The sequence below is a fragment of the Elephas maximus genome, chromosome 3 (assembly GCF_024166365.1).
Source record: "Elephas maximus indicus isolate mEleMax1 chromosome 3, mEleMax1 primary haplotype, whole genome shotgun sequence".
NCBI classification, from domain to species: Eukaryota; Metazoa; Chordata; class Mammalia; order Proboscidea; family Elephantidae; genus Elephas; species Elephas maximus.
The window spans coordinates 17,356,884-17,377,327 of NC_064821.1; the positions used below are offsets into that span (position 1 = coordinate 17,356,884).

General features: G+C 39.4%; 1 protein-coding gene across 1 annotated transcript in view; it reads right to left on the minus strand.

Moving 5' to 3' along the window:
* Positions 1-326: 326 nt before the first annotated feature.
* The window catches only part of LOC126070942 (olfactory receptor 7G2-like), a 457,831-nt gene continuing 437,713 nt past the window's right edge, over positions 327-20,444 (minus strand). Inside the window, exon 2 of the mRNA XM_049875267.1 lies at positions 327-1,341. Within this exon, the coding sequence (XP_049731224.1) occupies positions 327-1,262 (936 nt within the window). The 5' untranslated portion in view covers positions 1,263-1,341. The remainder of the gene's footprint in view (positions 1,342-20,444) is intronic.

Here is a 20,444-nt window from a genome sequence, read left to right on the forward strand (position 1 = left end):
TATACCTTAGTCCTCAAAGTGACATCTTTGCTTTTTAACACATTAAAGAAGTCTTTTATAGCAGATTTCCCCAGTGCAATATGTCATTTGATTTCATGACTGCTGCTTCCCATAGGCATTGACTGTGGATCCAAGTAAAATGAAATTATTGACAACTTCAGTATTTTCTCACTCATTATGAGTAAGTTCAAATGTACATAGCCATTATATTATCTAATCATTTTAGAAGAACTTGCTCATGAAACAGTAAGACATCCTTGACCAGCAGTATTCCTTCCACTTTGACCCATCCTAGAGTCCCAAGACCAAAACAGGTGACACAATCACTAATATGATAGTATTCTACTGATGAATGTCCTCAAGGGTCCCCTTGTGTCTCTGTTCCTCAGGCTGTAGATAAAAGGATTCATCATTTGAGGGACCACACTGTACATCACTGAAGCTACTGCTATCTTCCTGGGAGAATGTGTAAATGCAGAACTGATGTACACACCAAAGATTGTTCCATAGAATAAGGACACAACTGAAAGGTGAGACCCGCAGATGGAAAAAGCTTTATATTTTGCACCCACTGATGGCATTCTCAAAACAGAGGAGAAAATCTGAGTGTAAGAGAAAATGATTCCAGAGAGAGGAACACCACCCCATACAGTAGCCACAAAATACACTAGGATGTAATTGATGCAGGTATCAGAACAGGCGAGCTTGAGAATCTGAGCAAGTTCACAGAAGAAATGAGAGATTTCCAGGTCTATGCAGAAGGACAAATGCAGCACCAACAGACTGTGAAGGAGGGCGTTCACAATGCTAGTTAGTAAGGAGAGTAGGGAGAGCAAGCCACAGCAGCGGAGGTTCATGATGATGGTGTACCTCAGTGGGTGGCAGATGGCCACATAGCGGTCAGAGGCCACTGAGGCAAGGAGACAATTTTCCAAACTAGTACAAACCAGGACAAAGCAGACCTGAGTGAGGCAGCCTATGTAAGTGATGCTCTGATTCTGTGCTTGGATGCTCACCAGCATGTTCGGGATCGTGGTTGTGCTGAAACAGATATCAACGAAGGAGAGGTCGGAAAGAAAGAAGTACATGGGGTTGTGGAGGTGGGAGTCAGAGCTGACTGCCAGGACGATGAGTAGGTTTCCCAGGAGGGTGGCCAGGTACATAGATAGAAACGAACTGAATAAGACAGGCTGCAGTTCTGGATCCTCTGTAAGTCCCAGAAGAAGAAATTCTGAAACATCTGTTTGGTTTCTAGGTTCCATATTGTTGGTGAATCTGATGGAAAAGATGGGATGACAGATAATCAAATGTGTGGCTCATGGATGCCAACAAGAGCATCACCTAGGATCTTTTTAGAAATATAAGTTTTTCAAACTCACTCCGGACTTACTGATGATAAACTCTGAGATTAGAATCAGCCATTTGTGTTTCAACAAGACTTCCATGTATTTTGATGTAGGCTAAAGTTTGAAAACCACCCCTGGTACAGTGTTCAGCATACGGGGCCCTCACAATGACATGTCCTATTGTGATTGTGTGTGTGTGTGTGTGTATGTTGTGGATTAAATCATATCCCCCCAAAAATGTGTGTATCAATTTGGCTGGGCCATAATTTCCAGTATTGTGTGATTTTCCTGTATATTGTAAATCCTGCCTCTATGATGTTAATGAAGGCAGGTGGCTGGCACTTGTGTCAGTGAGGCAGGACTCAACCTAAAGACTGGATTGTGTCTTAAGGCAATCTCTTGAGATATAAAAAAGAGAAGCAAGCAGAGAGACAGGAGGACCTCACACCACCAAGAAAGCAGTGCTGGGAGCAGAATGCATCCTTTGGACCCAGGGTACCTGGGCAAAGAAGCTCCTAGTCTGGGGGAATATTGATGAGAAGGTTGACAGAGAGAGAAAGGCTTCCCCGGAGCAGACACCCTGAATTTGAACTTTTAGCCTACTTTAGTGTGAAGAAATAAATTTCTCTTCATTAAAGACAACCACTTGTGGTATTTCTGTTATAGCAGCACTAGATGATGAAGACAGTGTGTGTGCCATGAACAGTAGCACCTGGCATCTTTTACTTCTGGTACAGTGCTCAGCATATGGGGCCTCACAATGACATGTCCTGTTGTGATTGTATGAGTGTGTGTGTGTGTGTCATGAACAATAGTACCAGGTATCTTTTACTCCTAGGACAGAAGTGGTGAACAGTGCAGTTGAGGGAAGACAAAATGAGAGAACATTCCTAGCATAATAAATGCTAACTTCAGGGAAGAATTTATATGGTGAAACTCCCACTGGGAATCTTGCTCATGGAGAGAAGCAGAAGGAAGAAACACCCTAAATGAACATCAGTGATATCAATATTCATTTGGTATGGATGGGATGATGAAATATATAGCAGTGAAAAAGAATAAATTAGGTCTAGAAGAATCAACACACATAATGAAATCCTTGCAGAGGAAAAAAAAAACAATTGTATGACAAGAAGTCTACAACAAGAAATTTTTTTTAATTATTTTTTAAAATCTACTCAAGTGTCACGGATTGAATTGTGTTCCCAAAAAATATGTGTCAACCTCGTTAGGCCATGATTCCCAGTATTTTTTGATTATCTGCCATATTGTCATCTGATGTGATTTCCTTATGTGTTATACATTCTATCACTATGATGTTAATGAAATGAATTAGTGGCAGTTATATTAATGAGATCTAAAAGATTAGATAATGTTTTAAGCCAATCTCTTTTGAGATATAAAAGAGAGAAGGAAGCAGAGAGACAAGGGGACCTCATATCACCAAGAAAGCAGCACCAGGAGCAAAGCGCGTCCTCTGGACCCAGGGTCCCTGAGTCTGAGATGCTCCTCCACCAGGGGAAGATTGATGACAAGGACCTTCCTCCAGAGCTGACAGAGAGAAAGCCTTCCTGTGGAGCTGGTGCCCTGAATTTGGACTTGTAGCCTATTAGACTGTGAAGGAATAAATTTCTCTTTGTTTAAGCCATCCACTTGTTGTATTTGTCATAGCAGCACTAGATGACTGAGACACCTAGTGAGTTTTTTTATTTTTTAGTGGATAATTCAAGCACAATGAAAAATAGAGAGAATAAGAATGAAGGGTTGGGCACCCACCAGTCCACTGGTAATTCCTACACGTCACCAACCATGCTTTAGATATTTTTATTGCAACAAAATAATGCAGGAATATTTGAGGCTCCCCACATCATGTATTTTGCACAGTATTGATTCTTTTCCTTCTCCAGGGCTAAACAGTGCATTAATTTGATCGACCATATTCCTCTGCACTTTTTACAATATGTAGTATAATCTTCCATAGAATTGCACAGTTTGTATTTTTTTAAAGCTTTATATAAACAAAATTGTACTGTATATGTCATTTTACATTTGGCTTTCTTGGTATGTTTTTTTTTTTTATGAATGTTGATACCTTTATTTAAAAAAATTCCTTTAATTGCACTTCATTAATTTTAACTACAATAGAGTATTCCACTATATTATTACATCACAATATATTTCTTCATCCTCTAATTATTTTACTAATTGCTCTCTGTCTATCCATCTACTTACTGCCTTACGTATATATATATATATACACACGTGTCTGTGTGCATGTGTGTGTGTCTATGTGCATGTGTGTGTGTGTATGTACGTACATATACAGAGAGAGAGAAATATACATGTAGCATATAAATCTATGACTGGGGAATACCATTACATCCAAGATGCTGCTGATTCTGGGATGGAAAAGAGAGCAACAGAGAGGATTACAAAGTGGATGTTTTCTATATACCTATTATTTTGTCACTTAAAAAAAATACTTGAAGCTGCTACAGCAGAACATCAACAATGTGAATTCTGGAAGGTGTAACAGGTGTTTTTGTTTGTTTGGTTGGTTGTTTCATTATACTGCCTGTAGTATTCTAATTTCAAATATTTGGTAGTTTTATAAAGAGAAACATATAACCTAGCGAGGCAGCCTGCTAAGTCTGTCTGGGTCTCTGCTTCTTCCCCCAGGGCTCTCAGTGCCTGGCACCAGGGATAACACCAAAACTTTCCTAAAGATGGTACATCAAGTACCAGGGATAGGAAGATAAAGTGAAGCTCAAGAACTCTCCTCACCACTACCAGCACAAGAATACAAGTAAATGTCAGGGGATTTTGTAATACTTTTCAATGTTTGAGAAGGGGTAGGTTTCTGCATGGAAAGAATTTGATCCTTGCCATTGTAGAGACACAGTAAGAGACTAGCTGAGTAAGAGCTGCCTGGTTCGGGGACAAAGACACAAGGAAACATGTCAGGAAGATGGGAGACATTTAGGAGTCCATGATTGACTTGGCTCTAATCATTTCATGCATGTACTGTCTTCACACCTTCCCCTGGATGAAGCTACAGAGAAACGTTTCTCCTCATTTCCGAACATTAAGGGATTTAGGTTACCTGGCTGGCATCACTGAGGAATGATGCTTGACATCTGCCCTGGATGTTGGATGATGTAGCCAGAAGGTCGGTACTCAGGAAAGGCAGAGGTACCAAGGGAGGCACCAGGCTCCTGGGCATGAGAACCATCTCTGAATGGAGTCTCAGGGGCATTGCTTTTTGACTGGAGAAGGGCTTTTGAGTGAAGTGGTCACAGGTAGACTACTTGCAGCCTCTGTGTCTCTGGGGACTCAATATCCAAAGCTCCTCATTAACCAAACACTTTTATTATCATTCTATTCCTAGGGTAGTGAAAATCCTGAAAGACCAAGCCAATGCAAACCAACAGAATCTACTGCTGACAAGTCAATTCCAACTGATAGCAACCCTGTAGGACAGAGTAGAACTCCCCCACAGGGTTTCCAAGGCTATGATCTTTCAGGAAGCAGACCGCCACTTCTTTCTCCTGTGTAGCAGCTGGTTGATATGAATACCAACTTTTCTTTCAGCAGCTAAGCACTTAACCACTGAACCCTCAGGGCTCCCTGACCAAGAAAATGTTGTTGATCTTGTTAGGTGCTGTCGAGTCGGATCCAACTCAGAGTGACCCTATGCACAACAGAACGAAACACTGCCCAGTCCTGAGCCATCCTTACAATCGTTGTTATGCTTGAGCTCATTGTTGCAGCCACTGTGTCAATCCAACTCATTGAGGGTCTTCCTCTTTTCCGCTGACCCTGTACTCTGCCAAGCATGATGTTCTTCTCCAGCGACTGATACCTCCTGACGACATGTCCAAAGTGCGTAAGACGCAGTCTTGCCATCCTTGCTTCTAAGGAGCGTTCTGGCTGTACTTCTTCTGAGACATATTTGTTTGTTCTTTTGGCAGTCCATGGTATGTTCAATATTCCTCACCAACACCACAATTCAAAGGCGTCAATTCTTCTTTGGTCTTCCTTAATCATTGTCGAGCTTTCACATGCATATGATGCAATTGAAAATACCATGCCTTGGGTCAGGCACACCTTAGTCTTCAAGGTGACATCTTTGTTCTTCAACACTTTAAACAAGGTTGCTCATCTGCATATCGTACTTTGTTGATGAGTCTTCCTCCAATTTTGTTGCCCAGTTCTTCTTCATATAGTCCAGTTACTTGGATTATTTGTTCAGCATACAGATTGAATAAATATGGTGAAAGGCTGCAAACATGATGCACAACTTTCCTGACTTTAAAGCACACATTATCCCCTTGTTCTATTCGAATGACTGTCTCTTGATCCATGTACAGGAAAATTAACTCTTCTGAAATGAGAACATTAACCATTCCAGAATTTCCATTCTTCACAATCTTATCCATAACTTGTTATGATTCACACAGTCAAATGCCTTTCCATGGTACATAAAATACAGGTAAACATCTTCCTGGTGTTTTCTGCTTTCAGCCCGGATCCATGTGACTTCAACAATGATATCCCTGCTTCCATGTCCTCTTCTGAATCTGGCTTGAATTTCTGGCAGATCTCTGTTGATATATTGCTGCAACCACTTTAGAAGGATCTTTAGCAAAATATTACTGGAGTGTGATATTAACAATATTTTTGCATAAGTTTTGCATTTTTTTTTGGATCACCTTTCTTTGGAATAGGCATGAATATGGATCTCTTTCAGTCAGTTGGCCAGGTAGCTGTCTTCCAAATTCCTTGGTATAGACAAGTGAACACTTCTAAAACTGTAGCCATTTGACAGACCCCCACATGTCTGACAGTTTGTAGTACTATGGGGCTTGCCTGTTGCTGTGATACTGGAAGTTATGCCACTGGTATTCAAATACCAGCAGGCCACCCATGGTGGACAGGTTTCAGCTGAGCTCCTATCTAAGACAGGCTAGGAAGAAGGACTGAGCAGTCCCCTTCTGAAAATAATTACCTAAGGAAAACCTTTTGAATAGCAGCAGAACAATGTCTGACATAGTGCCAGAAGATGAGCCCCTCAAGCTGGAAGGGTCTCAAAATACAACTGGGGAAAAGCTGACCCTTCAACTAGAGATGACCTTAACAATCTGGATGGAGCCAAGCTTCTGGACCTTCATTTGCTGATGTGGCACAACTCAAAATGAGAACAGCTACAAACATTCATTTATAATAAGAACATGGAATGTACAAAGTATGAAACTAGGAAAATTGGAAATCATCAAAAATGAAATGGAACATATAAACGTAGATATCCTACTTATTAGTGAGCTGAAATGGGCTGGTATAGGCCATTTTGAATTGGATATTCATATGGTTTACTATGCCAGAAATGACATCTTGAAGAGGAAAGGCATTGCATTCCTTGTAAAAAAAAAAAGAACATTTCAAGATCCATCCTGAAATACAATGCTGTCGGTGATAGGATATAGGATAATATCCATATACCTACAAAGAAGATCAGTTACTACTACTATTATTCAAATTTACACACCAACCACTAAGGCCAAAGATGAAGAAATGGAAGATTTTTACCAACTTCTGCAGTCTGAAATTGATCAAACATGCAATCAGGATGCATTGATAATTACTGGCGATTGGAATGCAAAAGTCGAAAACAAAGAAGAAGAATCAGTAGTTGGAAAATATGGCCTTGATGATAGAAACAATGCCAGAGATTGCATGATATAATTTTGCAAGACCAACTTCTTCATCGAAAATAACATTTTCAGCAGCATAAATGGCAACTATACATGTGGACCTCGCCAGATGGAATACACAGGAATCAAACTGACTACATCTGTGGAAAGAGAAGATGTAAATGCTCTATATTATTAGTCAGAACAAGGCCAGGGGCCGACTGCAGAACAGACCACCAATTACTCATATGCAAGCTCAAGTTGAAACTGAAGAAAATTAGAACACGGCCATGAGAGCCAAAGTATGACTTGAGTATACCCCACCTGAATTTAGAGACCACCTCAAGAATACATTTGATGCATTGAACACTAATGACCAAAGACCAGATGAGTTGTAGAATGACATCAAGGACTTCATATACTAAGAAAGCAAAAAGTCATTAACAAGACAAGAAAGAAAGAAAAGACCAAAATGGATGTCAAAAGAGACTCTGAAACTTGATCTTGAATGTCGAGTATCTAGAGCAAAAGGATGAAATGGTGAAGCAGAAGAGCAGAACAGAAGACTTCAAAGGGCAGCTCGAGAAGACAAAGTAAAGTATTATAATGAATGACATGTGCAAAGACCTGGAGATAGAAAACCAAAAGGGAAGAATACACTTGGTGTTTCTCAAGCTGAAAAAACTGGAGAAAAAATTCAAGCCTCCAATTGCAATATTGGTGGTTTCTATGGGAAAAATATTAAATGATGCAGGAAGCATCAAAAGAAGATAGAAAGAATACACAGAGTCACTAATTGTCGGCTAATTGGTAGACTTTCAACCATTTTAGGCGGCAGCATACGATCAAGAACTGATGGTATTGAAGGAAGAAGCCTGAGCTGCACTGAAGGCACTGGTGAAAAACAAGCTAACAGGAATTGATGGAACACCTTTTTTTTTGTTTTTAGTTGAGGGATAACAAGTGGGAAGTTGGATATATAAGTCTGGCATTTGGGGACGTGCTTCTTTCTAAGTATAAATTTAGGATTCATTCGTCTTCAGATGAATTTTAAATCGATGAGTCTGAATGCTGTTGCGAAGGATTGAATGTAGCTGGAGAAGAAGAGGTCTGAGGACTGAAACAGGAGGCCCTCCAGTGTTTAGAGACTGGAAAGATGAGAAGACACATCAAGAGAAATAGTAACTAGTCAGGCAGGAATCAATCAAAATAATATATGGTGCTGAAAGCCAAGTGAAGAAAGTGTGTCAATATGTAATAAACTGAGACAATGTGGTTGAAAAGAGAAGGACAGAGAATTAACTGACCTGGACTGGGTTGGACTTGTTAAGATAGAGAACATTGGCAGCTCTTCAAAAGCACTCCGTAAAGTGTTGGGGCAAGGGCCTGATTGCATAGACCTCAAGACTAAATAGAGAGAAAAGAACTGGGGAGAGTGAGTGGAGATATCTTTTTTGAGGAGTTTTGCTATATGAAGAGGACAGAGAAATGAGTCTAATGGTAGAGCAAAATGAGGGGCTCAGGGAGGGTTATTTTTTTCTTTCTTTTTTGTAAGATTTGAGGAATTCAAATATCTTGCATGCTATTGAAAATGAACAAGTCAAAGGGAGAAACCTGATGATGCAAGAGGGAGATGGGGGAATTACCAGAGTTATGTCCTAACATAGACAGGAGAGATTGAATTCTATGCACAAGTGGAAGTGTTGGTCTTGGTTAAATCCACCTGACTGTAATTCTTTCAAGCAGAAACAGAAAGCAAGTAATCTTGGAAACATTAAAAAAATGAAGTACTCAATAATATAATTTGTGCCAAAACACAAACTGAGATACACAGTTTTACAAGCACATTCTTCAAAGCACTCAAGGGAGTTAATTTAAAGATTAAAGGAAGGTTTCAGAAAATGTTAGGGGCCGGATATTCTTTATCTCCCTTTATAAGGCCAGTACAACCTTAGTGCCCAAAGCAGACCAGGTTAGCACAAGAAAGAAAAATCCCAGGAGAACAAGAACAAGGAGAAACAACATCTACCTTGATGGCAAATAAGAACAATGGGGACTATCTGCCTTACCAGCTATCAAGATATATCATGGATCTATAATGACTAAAACAGGATGGTTCTAGTATAGGATAGAAAGATAGAACTAACAGAATCTTCATCTATGTGAACACTTATCGAAGACAGAAGCATCAGACATTTTATTTATGACAACATGGTATTGCAGAGAAAAGATGGTATCATTCAGGAAATAGTGCTGAGATCATTTTTTACCCATATGGAAAGCAAATGAAATTGGATTCTCCATCACATCATATTCAAAGATAACTCCAATGCCTTTTAAACACAAAAGTAAAAATGATTAAATGTTTATAAGAGAAATAGGCAGACATTTTTATGACATTGGAGGAGTTAATCACTTCTTAAATGAAAATACAACATGCACAGTCCAAAAGGGAAAACACTGATCAATCCAAACAACTTAAAAATAAGCCACTAAAACAAGTCACTTGAGAATGAAAATTTCAAGTTTTTCTTTCAGGATAAGAAAGAGAACACAGCAGGACAAATAAACATCCAATGAAGTATTTCCAAATACGGCATTGCCTACACCACAAGTATCAATTGCTAATATATATTCAAACTAGTAAACGAGGATAATGGCTGAAGTAAGTGCTTAAAATATAGGAAACAGAAGGAATTACAAAAGGAGAAAGAGAGTGCTACACTTGTAAATCAATTGTGCTGACTCACATTCATTAGGTAAATTCATTTAATTCTACGTGGCAGGCATTGGTCTCAACATTTGTAATCATTGTAGCACTTAACCACACTTCACACTTTTCTAATCAGAGCATTCATCTAGTCCTTCCAAGGTAATGAAATTTCTCTTGATAGTAATTATTTTTAGAAGGGGCATATGCCCCAATTCAGGCTGATGATATAGGATGTTCTCTGGATGATTCCTAGGAAAGATTATCTCTTGATTGTCACTCTTGCTGTTAGGGGTCATCAAGTCAATTCAGCAGAATGAAACACTGCCCAGTCCTGTCCAATTTTCACAATCATTGCTATGTGTTGGAGCCCATTGATGCAGCCACTGTCAGTCCATCTCTTTCAGTGGCTACCTATTCCTCCCTGACCCTCTATTTTACCAAGCACGATGTCCTCCAGGGACTGATCTCTCCTAATAACATGTCCGAAGTACATGAGATGCAGTCTCTCCATCCTTGCTTCTAATGAGCATTCTGGCTGTACTTCTTCCAAGACACATTTATTTGTTCTTCTGGCAGCCCATGGTATGTTCAAGGGTCTTTGTCAACACCATAATTCAAAGGCATCAATTCTTCTTCCATCTTCCTCATTTATTGCCCAGCTTTCACATGCATATGAGCCAACTGAAAAATACCTTGGCTTCAGTGAGATTCATCTTAGTCTTCAAAGTGACATCTTTGCTTTTTAACATTTTAAAGAATTTTTTGCAGCAGATTTGCCCAATGCAATATGTCATTTGATTTCCAGACTGCTGCTTCCATGGGTGTTGATTGTGGATCCAAGTAAAATGAAAGTCAAGTTTAATATTTTTCTCCATTTATCATGAATTAACTGAAATATACCTCGCCGTTATGTTACCCAGTTGTTTTAGAAGAATATACTGATTGAACAGTCAGACATCTTGGATCACCAGTTGCCTTAGTTATCTAGTGCTGCTATAACAGAAATACCAAAAGTGGGTGGCTTCAACAAACAAAAGTTTATTGTCTCACAGTATAGTAGGCTAGAAGTCCAAATTCAGGGCATCGGCTGCAGAATAAGCCTTTCTCTCTCCACAAGTTCTGGAGGAAGGTCCTTCTTGTCAATCTTCCCTTGGTCTAAGAGCTTCTCTGCTCAGGAACCCCAAATACAAAGGACATCCTCTGCTCCCAGCACTGCTTTCCTGCTGGTATGGGTACCCCTGCCTCTCTGCCAGCTTCCCTCTTTTAGATTTCAAAAGAGATTTGATCAAGACAAATCTAATCTTGTAAATTGAGTCCTGCTTCATAAGCACAACTGCCTCTAATCCCATCTCATCAACATCATAGACATAGATTTTACAACACATAGGAAAATCACATCAGATGACAAAATGGTGGGCAATTACACAATACTGGGAATCATGGCCTAAGCAAATTCATACACATATTTTTAGGAGATAAAATTCAATCCATGTCAGCAGTATTCCTTCCATGTTCACGCATCCTATCCCAAGCCCAAAACAGACGACACAGTCACTAAAATGATGGTATCCTACTGATGATTTTCCTCAAGGCTCCTGTCATGTCCCTGTTCCTCAGGCTATAGATAAAAGGGTTCATCATTTGAGGGACCACACTGTACATCACTGAGGCTACTGCTGTCTCGCTAGAAGAGTGTGTAAATGCAGAACTGATGTACACACCAAAGCCTGTCTGAAAGAATAAGGAAACAACTGAGAGGTGAGACCCACGAGTGGAAAAAGTTTTATACTTTGCACCCACTGATGGCATTCTCAAAGTAGAGGAGACAACCTGAGTGTAAGAGAAAATGATTCCAGAGGGAGGAACACCACCCCATACAGTAGCCACAAAATACACTAGGATGTAATTGATGATGGTATCAGAACAGGCGAGGTTGACAATCTGAGCAAGCTCACAGAAGAAATGAGAGATTTCCAGGTCTGTGCAGAAGGACGGATGCAACACCATCAGACTGTGAAGTAGGGCATTCACAATGCTGATTAATAAGGATAGTAGGGACAGCAAGCCACAGAGGCAGGTGTTCAGGATGATGGTGTATGTCTGTGGGGGGGCGCAGATGGTCACATAGCGGTCATAGGCCATTGCTGCAAGGAGAAAATTCTCCAAACCAGTAAAAACCAGGACAAAGCAGACCTAGGTGAGGCACCCTGAGTAAACGATGCTATGATTCTGTGCTTGGATGTTCACCAGCATGTTCGGGATCATAGTTGTGCTGAAACAGATGTCAGTGAAGGAGAGACTAGAGACAAAGAAGTACATGGGGGTGTGGAGGTGAGAGTCAGAGCTGACAGCCAGGATGATGAGTAGGTTTCCCAGGAGGGCAACCAGGTATATGGACAGAAATAGGCTAAAGAGGAGGGGCTGCAATTCTGGATCCTCTGTAAGTCCCAGAAGAAGGAATTCTGAAACACCTGTTTGATTTCTGGGTTCCATATTGTTGGTGAATCTGATGGAAAAGATGCGGTGACAGATAATCAAAAGTGTGGTTCCTCGACACCCAACAAGATCATTACCTGAAATCCTGTTAGAAATGTAAGTTCTTGGGACCCACTCTAGACTTACTGATGATAAACTCTGGGATGAGGACTAGCAGTTTATGTTTTAACAAGACTTCGACGTGATTCTGATGTATGCTGAAGTTTGAAAACCACTACTTCAGAAGGAAATGTTCTTGTCTACATTATGAACCTAAGGAAATATTCAAATCTTTCTTTCCACTCACTCCTCTTTCTTCTTCTCCCTTCAATCCTTCTGGAGGTTTAAATTTTATTTGAGCACCCACTCTATTTCAACACATTGTACCAAGTTATGAAGATGAAGTAAAGAATAAGGCATGGCCTTTTCCCTTCAGAATTATTCCATGCCTTCAAACGGATTAAAACAATGAAATCCATTTACAGAGCAATGGTTGTCAAACTTTGGAATCCTTCAGAATCCCCTGAAGAGCTTGTCAATGATGAATTAGTTCATACTGTCACCACCATCAACCTGGGCGTACACTTGGGAAAGGTGGTGTTATGTCATAGACAAAACGTGCAAAGTGAGTGAGTAGCAGTGATTGTGTCTGAGCTCAGATTACCTAACTGCCGAGTTGATTCTCTTGATGTCTCTCTGTTAAAGTCTCCGGATAGTACACAATTAATGCCCCTAGTCACTCAGATTTCATAATTACCCTTAAAAAAATTTTAGTATCTCCTTCGAATAAAGCCTTCAGGGTACTTCCACCTCTGCCTACAATGTTAGTATGTAGCAGATGGGATGGCATCCAACCAGGGCCACACTTTGGATCTGAGGTGAAGATTAGAAAATGTTATCTATAAACCTGAACCTCAAAAGACTTCCTCATGGAAACATACATCATCTGCATTAGTGACTGAATCCAAGAAAAGCTAGGCAACTAAGTAGACGAGATTCTCTGTTCTCCCAATTATATGAAGTGTTAAAAAATTCTTCCCTGGACATGATAGGTGGCATATCATTCTTTTTAAAGCCTGTTTCATCAAAGAGGACATTCAAATGGCAAACAACCTCATGAAAGGATGCTCAAAGTCATCCATTAGGGAGATGCAAATCAAAACCACATTGAGATATCCCTTCACCCCTATTATAATGACAATGATTTTAAAAAAAAAGGAAACAATAAACATTGGAGAGGATGTGGAGAAATTGGAAACCTCATCTCTTCCTGTAGAAATGCAAAATGGTATAGTTGCTGTGGAAGACAGGTTGGCCATTCTTCAAAAGTTTGAACATGGGACAACCACATGACCCAGAAACCCCAATGCTAGACCAATTGCTATCAAGTCAATCCAACTACATTCCCAGAAGAAGTGAAGTTAGAAATGCAAACAGATACCTGTACACTGATGCTCCTTGCAGGACTTTTCACAATAGCCAAAGGTGGAAATTACTGAAATGTTCAACTGATGAATAGATAAACAAAGTATGATATATACACGATTGAATACTTTGTTGGTGTCCAGCCTAATTCCAACTCATAACAACCCTACAAGAAGAAGTAGGACTGCCCCATAGAGTTTCCGAGGCTATAATATTTATAGAAGCAGATTGACACATCTTTCTCCCATAGAGTGGCTGTTGGATTCAAACCACCGATTTTTGAGTTAGCAGTCATTTGCTTAATCACTGTGCCAACAGGGTTCCTTTTGGATCAACCTAGAAAAGATTATGCTGGGGAAATAAGTCAGTCACAAAAGGACAGACACTGTATAAAGTCATTTATATAAAGTAAGCAAATATAGATAAACCAAAGCTTATTAGTGGTTCCCAGGAGTGGAAGGACTGGGACAAGAGAGTTTTTGATTAGAAGGCATTGAATGTATGCTCCTGCTGGTGGGATAATTTGGAAAAAGATACCTAGAATGGTTTGTGCAACTTGAAGGATGTAAACAGTGTCACTGAACTGAATTTCAGTGTCACTGAAATTGCTGATTTCCTGTATGTTTTGTTGTGTATATTTGTACCACGATAAAAAATTGAAAAACAAAAACTTATGGAGATGTTGCAATGATGAGAAATGAGCAGACAAAAGGCAATTGGTACAGGGCTCAGCATATGGGGCCGTCACAAAGGTATGTCCTATTATGATTGTGTGTGTGATGAATATTAGCACCTGGCATCTGTTACTCCTAGGACAGAAGTGATGAACAGGGCAGTTGAGGGAAGACAAAAAGAGAGAACATTCCTGGCATAATAACCACAAACTTCAGGGGAGAATTTATATGGGAAAATGCCTACTGGGAATCTTGCTCATGTAGAGAAGCAGAAGAAGGAAACACCCTAAATGAACATCAATGATATCAATATTCATTTGGCATGGACAGCTGAAGAAATATATAACAATGAAAACAAATACATTAGGTCTAGATGCATCAACACAAATAATGAAAACCTAGCGGAGAAAAAAAAATTGAGAAGAATTCTACTTACAACATGAAAAAACTTTGATTTTTTTTTTTAAACCTAAGAAGGTATTTTTGTATTATGGAAACTTCAAGAAAAATGAAAAGTACAGAGAATAACAATGAAGGGTTGGGTACCCATCAGTCAACACTATCAATTCACATACTTCACCACCCTTGCTTTAGATATTTTTATTGCAAGAAAGTAATGTATGTATATTTGAGATTCCCCACATTATGTATTTTACACAATATTGATTCTTTTCCTTCCTCAGCGTTAAGCACTACATTAACTTGCTTGGCATTGTTCCTCTGCACTTTTTACTACATTTAATACTATTCACCACAAAATTGTATTGTTTCCATTTTTAAAAGCTTCGTATAAACGGAATCATACTGAATATGTCCTTTTACAATTGGTTCTCTTAATGTTTTGTTTTAAATTAATGCTGATACATTTAATTCTGCTTAATTTTTTAAAGTACAATAGAGTAGGTATTTCACTATGCTATTACACCACAATTTGTTTCTTCATTTCCTAACTGATAGTTATTATAGCTATTGCCTCCTAGCTGCCTATCCACTGGGATGCTCCTTAAAAGCAAGGATGGCGAGACTTGGCTCACATCCATGTTATCAGGGGAGATCAGACTCGGAGAAGGACATCAGGCTTTGTAGAGTAGAGGGTCAGCAAAAGAGAGAAAGACCCTCAATGAGATGGACTGACACAGTGGCTCCAACAGTGGGTTCGAGCATAACAATGATCGTGAAGATGGTACAGGACTGGACAGTGTTTTGTTCTGTCATACACAGCCTTGCTATGAGTTGAAACTGACTCAATGGCACCTAACAAAAACATGTATATACATATACACAGATAGACAGATATGTACATTTAGAATATAAAACTATGAACGCTGCTTCTGGAACGGAAAGAGAACAACAGAAACGATTACAAAAGGTATGCTTCCTGTATGCATATTATTTTGCCACTTTAAAAAGAATACTTGAAGTTGCCACAGCAGAACGTCAACAACTGTCAATTCTGGAAATGTGTAAGAGGTGGTCTTTTTTTTTTTCTTACACTGTCTGTACTGTTCTAATTTTAAATATTTGGTAATCTTATAAAGAGAAACAGACAAACTAGTGAGGTACCTAAGTCTGTGTCTCCAATTGCTTCCCTGGAGCCTCAGAGCCTGGCACAAAGTATAATACCAAAACTTTCCCAAAGACGGTATATCAATAACCAGTTATAGGAAGATAAAGTGAAGCTCAAAAACTCTCCTCCCCACCATCAGCACAAGAATACAAGTAAACGTCAAGGAATTTTCTAGCAGTCACATTTGAGAAGGGCAAATTTCCGCTCCAGAAGAAAATGATCCTTGCCATTGTAGAGAGAGAGTAAGAGATTAGCTGAATAAATGCTGCTTGATATTGCTGCAAGGATACGAGGAAATATGTCAGAAAGATGGGAGACGGTTAGGCAGGAGTCCATGGGTGAGTTGGCTCTAATCATTTCATGCATGTACTCTTTTCACAGTTTCCCCTGGAGGAAGCTATAAGGAAACACCTGTCCTAATTTCCAAACATTAACTAAGGGATTTAGGTTACCTGGCTGGCATCACCAGGAATGATGCTTGACATCTGCCCTGGATGTTGGGTGCTGTAGCCAGAAGATCTGTACTTAGGGAAGGCAGAGGGACCAGGGGAGGCACCAGGCTCCTGGGCATGAAGACCATCCGTGGGCGGAATTTCAGGTGCACTGCTCCTTGACTAGAGAAGGACTTTTGAGTGAAGTTGTCACAGGAAGACTATTTGCAACCTCTGTATCCCTGGCGGCTCAATATCCAAAGCTCCGTTAAACACTTTTGTTGTCATTCTGATCCCAGGGCAGTGCAAATTCTGATAGACCAAGACAATCCAAGCCAACCAAATCCACTGCCATCGAGTCAATTCTGACTCCTAGTGACCCTTTAGTACAGAGTAGAACTGCCCTATAAGATTTCCAAAGCTCTAAAAGTTTACGGAAGCAGACTGCCACGTCTTTCTCCTGCAGAGTGGATGATGGGTTTGAACCTCCAGCTTTTTGGTTAGCAGCCGAGTGTTTAATCGCTTTACAACCAGGGCTCCCTGACCGAGACAATAACAAATGGGAATTCAGGAAGGCTGATTTCCTGACCCTTAGAGGCCAGGTGACTGCCATTTACTTTTCTTCACCTGTTCCTGCTCATCTCCAATTCACACACCTTGCACATTTATCTTCCCTTTTTCCATACAACTGAAAGCATGTCTATCTCATCGATGATATTAGGAAGTCTGATTCCAATTTAAGGTGTAAAAATATAGTTTATATAGGTGGAAATATTATATTTATAATAGCTAAAATATGTAAAAATGTAAATACCTAGGAATTTATCTAGTGTCATTGAATGTTTCCTGAACCTTAATCTTCATTCTGCATGTTTCATAAAGCAGATTCTAATCTATTCTTCGTGGTCAATTCTGGCTGCAAACAGTATAGACAAAACTGTTACTTCCTCTTTTGATTTTTGTAACCACCTTGTACAATTTTGTCAAATTGTTTCAATGTGTATCTCTCTTTTCACTCAGGGACTATGAATTGAAAGTGTGGTTCTTCATTTTTAATAGAGTTGTGAGAAATCACAGTGTCACTGGCTAGGACTAGTTTGCAGGTTTATCTGTACGCAGTGCATTTAGGTAAATGACAACCATTATTTTATAGGTGAAGATGGTGCTCCAAGTTAATATTCACTTAAAAACCTTTTGTCTTTTTTTTAAATCTCAAATTGTCTTCTATTTAAATATTGTACGGTTTTGCACTCTATAAATAATGTCCCAGTGCTGTCCCGACATACCTCTTTAGGTTGAGCCTTTACTACTATTTGCCATCAACATGTCAGTCACTTTGGTGTGAGCTACCTGCATTTAGTGGCACACTTTTTTTTTTCTAGTCCTTGCTCATGGGCTGTTGTGCCCCTTTAGTCTCATTCTGTTTTATGGGCCTAATCTTTGGCTGAAGGGTGAAACTCAGGAGTGACTTTATTACTGAGCTAAAAGGTGTCTGGGAGCCATACCCTCCAAGTTTCTCCAATCACTGTCAGGCCAGGAAGTCTGTGAACCTTTCATCTTTAAATGAATTCAATATTTTCATATATTGATCAGTTTATTTTACCACATGTTAACTGTTTCCATATGAACTTTGTTAATCTACGGTATTCTTGACACGCCTTTTTGAAAAAAAAAATGGCATTTTAAAGTCACCCTTTGCCATCCTAACACTATCACTTCAAACACATGAAATAATAGATAAAATACAACAAGGTGTAGTGGGAGCATCTTAGACAAGAGAGAGTGCACACACAGATGGAAAGAGACAGACAGAAAAACAACTACAAAACCCTTATCATCATTCTGCAAATTATGATTTAAACAGCCAGGAATGAAAATCATTATAAAACAAAAACAGGGAGCCAACAAAATCAATGATCAACATATGGAGACCAGCAGGACTATAATAGAATGAATGATGGGGAAAATAGAAACATGAAATCAAAAAGGTAGTGTGAGTATATTATATAAACAGCCTCCTGAAGATGGCAAAGGCAGATGCAAGGAGGCCACGGAAAGTACTTTTGTAAAAATCCTAAAATGATAGTGGCTTCGGTCATGGTGATAACAGTGAAGGTGGTGAGATTTGCCTGAATTCTGGATACATTTTATCGGTATAGATAACTGAGTTTTCTGAAAGGTTGGACACAGGGTATAAGAGGAATAGAAGAATCAAAGAGGGTGCTCAATGAGAGAAAACTACTTAACACCTGAAAGAATAGAGTTGTCATTCACTGTGATAGGTAAGGTCTCTGTGTGGTGCAAAAGGTTACATGCTCAGCTACTAACAAAAAGCTGGGTGGTTCAAATCCACCCAGAGGAATCTTAGATGCATGGCCTGGTGATGTACTTCCAAAAGGTCACTGGTATTGAAAACTCTATGGAAGACAGTTCTGCTTCACACGTGGGGTTGCCCTGAGTTGGAATGAACTTGACAGTAAATGATTCAGCTTTGTTTTTGGTTTTTTTTTTTTGTTTATGTTTTTTTGAGATAGGTAAGCCTGTATGATGAGCAAATAATTAGCAAAGCCAGATTATGTGAAGAAGAATGCAGCATCAGGTTTGGAGGAAGACTCATTAACAATCTGCGATATGCAGATGGTACAACCTTGTTTGCTGAAATCTAAGAGGATTTGAAGAACTTACTGATGAAAATGATAGACGAAGGCCTTCAGTATGGATTATGCCTCAACATAAAGAAAACAAAAATCCTCACAACTGATCAATAAGCAATATTTTCATAAATGGAGATAAGATTGAAGTTGTCAAAGATTTCATTTTATTTGGATCCACAATCAATGCCCATGGAAGCAATAGTCAAGAAATCAAACGAGTTATTGCATTACCACCTTTTCTACAAAACAGATCTTTAAATTGTTTAAAAAAAAAAAAAAAGCAAGATGCCATTTTTAGGACTAAGGTGCATGGGACCCAAGCCATGGTGCTTTCAATTGCCTTATATGCGTGTGAAAGTTGGACAACAAATGAGGAAGACCTAAGAAGATCTGAAACCTTTGAGTTTTGCTGTTGGCAAAGAATACTGAGTATACCGTAGACTGACAGAACAATTGCCAAAAAAACTGTCTTGGAAGAAGTACAGAGAGGATGCTCCTTAGAAGCCAGGATGGCAAGACTTCATCTCACACACTTTGAACATGCTATCAGGAGGGTCAGTTCCCAGAGAAAGACATCCTGCTTGGTAGAGTAGAGGGTCAGTGAAAAAGAAGACCCTCAACAAGACAGATTGACAGCATGGCTGTAAAAATGGGCTCAAACATAGCGATGATTGTGAGGATGGTACAGGACCAGGCAGTGTTTTGTTTTGTTGTACATAGTGTTGCTATGAGTCAGAACCAAAAATACGGCACCTAACAACAATAATAACAAGGCTGGGGGCAAGGTATACTGAGGAATAGCAAGTGGAAATTTGGATATACAAGTCTGGGATTCAAAGGAGAATTCCTCTCTAAATATTAATCTGGGGCTCATTTGTGTTCAGATGACTTTTAAATCAATGAGTCTAGATGCTGTCACAAAAGAGTGAAGTTAGCTAGAGAAGAAGAGGTCTGAGGACTGAAATGGGAGACCCTCCAGTGTTTCAAGATTAAAAAACACATTAAAGGAGACTGAGAAATAGTAGCTAGTGAGGTAGGAGTGAAACCAAAATAATGTGTGGTGTTGAAATCCAAGTGAAGAAAGTGTTTCTGTAGGTAATAAACTAAGTCAATGTGGTTGACAAGTCAAGTAAGAGAAAGACAAAAAATTAACTGACCTGGACTGGACTGGACTTAACAAGGTAGATAACGCTGGTGGATCTTCAAGAGCTCCCTTCACGAATTGTTGGGGAAAAGGCCTGACTGCATTGACCTCAGGAGTAAATGGAAGGAGACAAATTGAAAACAGCGAGTGGAGACATCTCTTTTGAAGAGTTTTATGGTAAAGGAAGCAGATAAATGAAGATACTGCTAGAGCAAGATAAGGGGGTCCATAGAGGTTTTTTGTTTGTTTTTTAAGATTTGAGGAACTCAAATATATTGGATGCTATTGAACATACACAAATCAAAGGGAGAACCTGATGATGCAA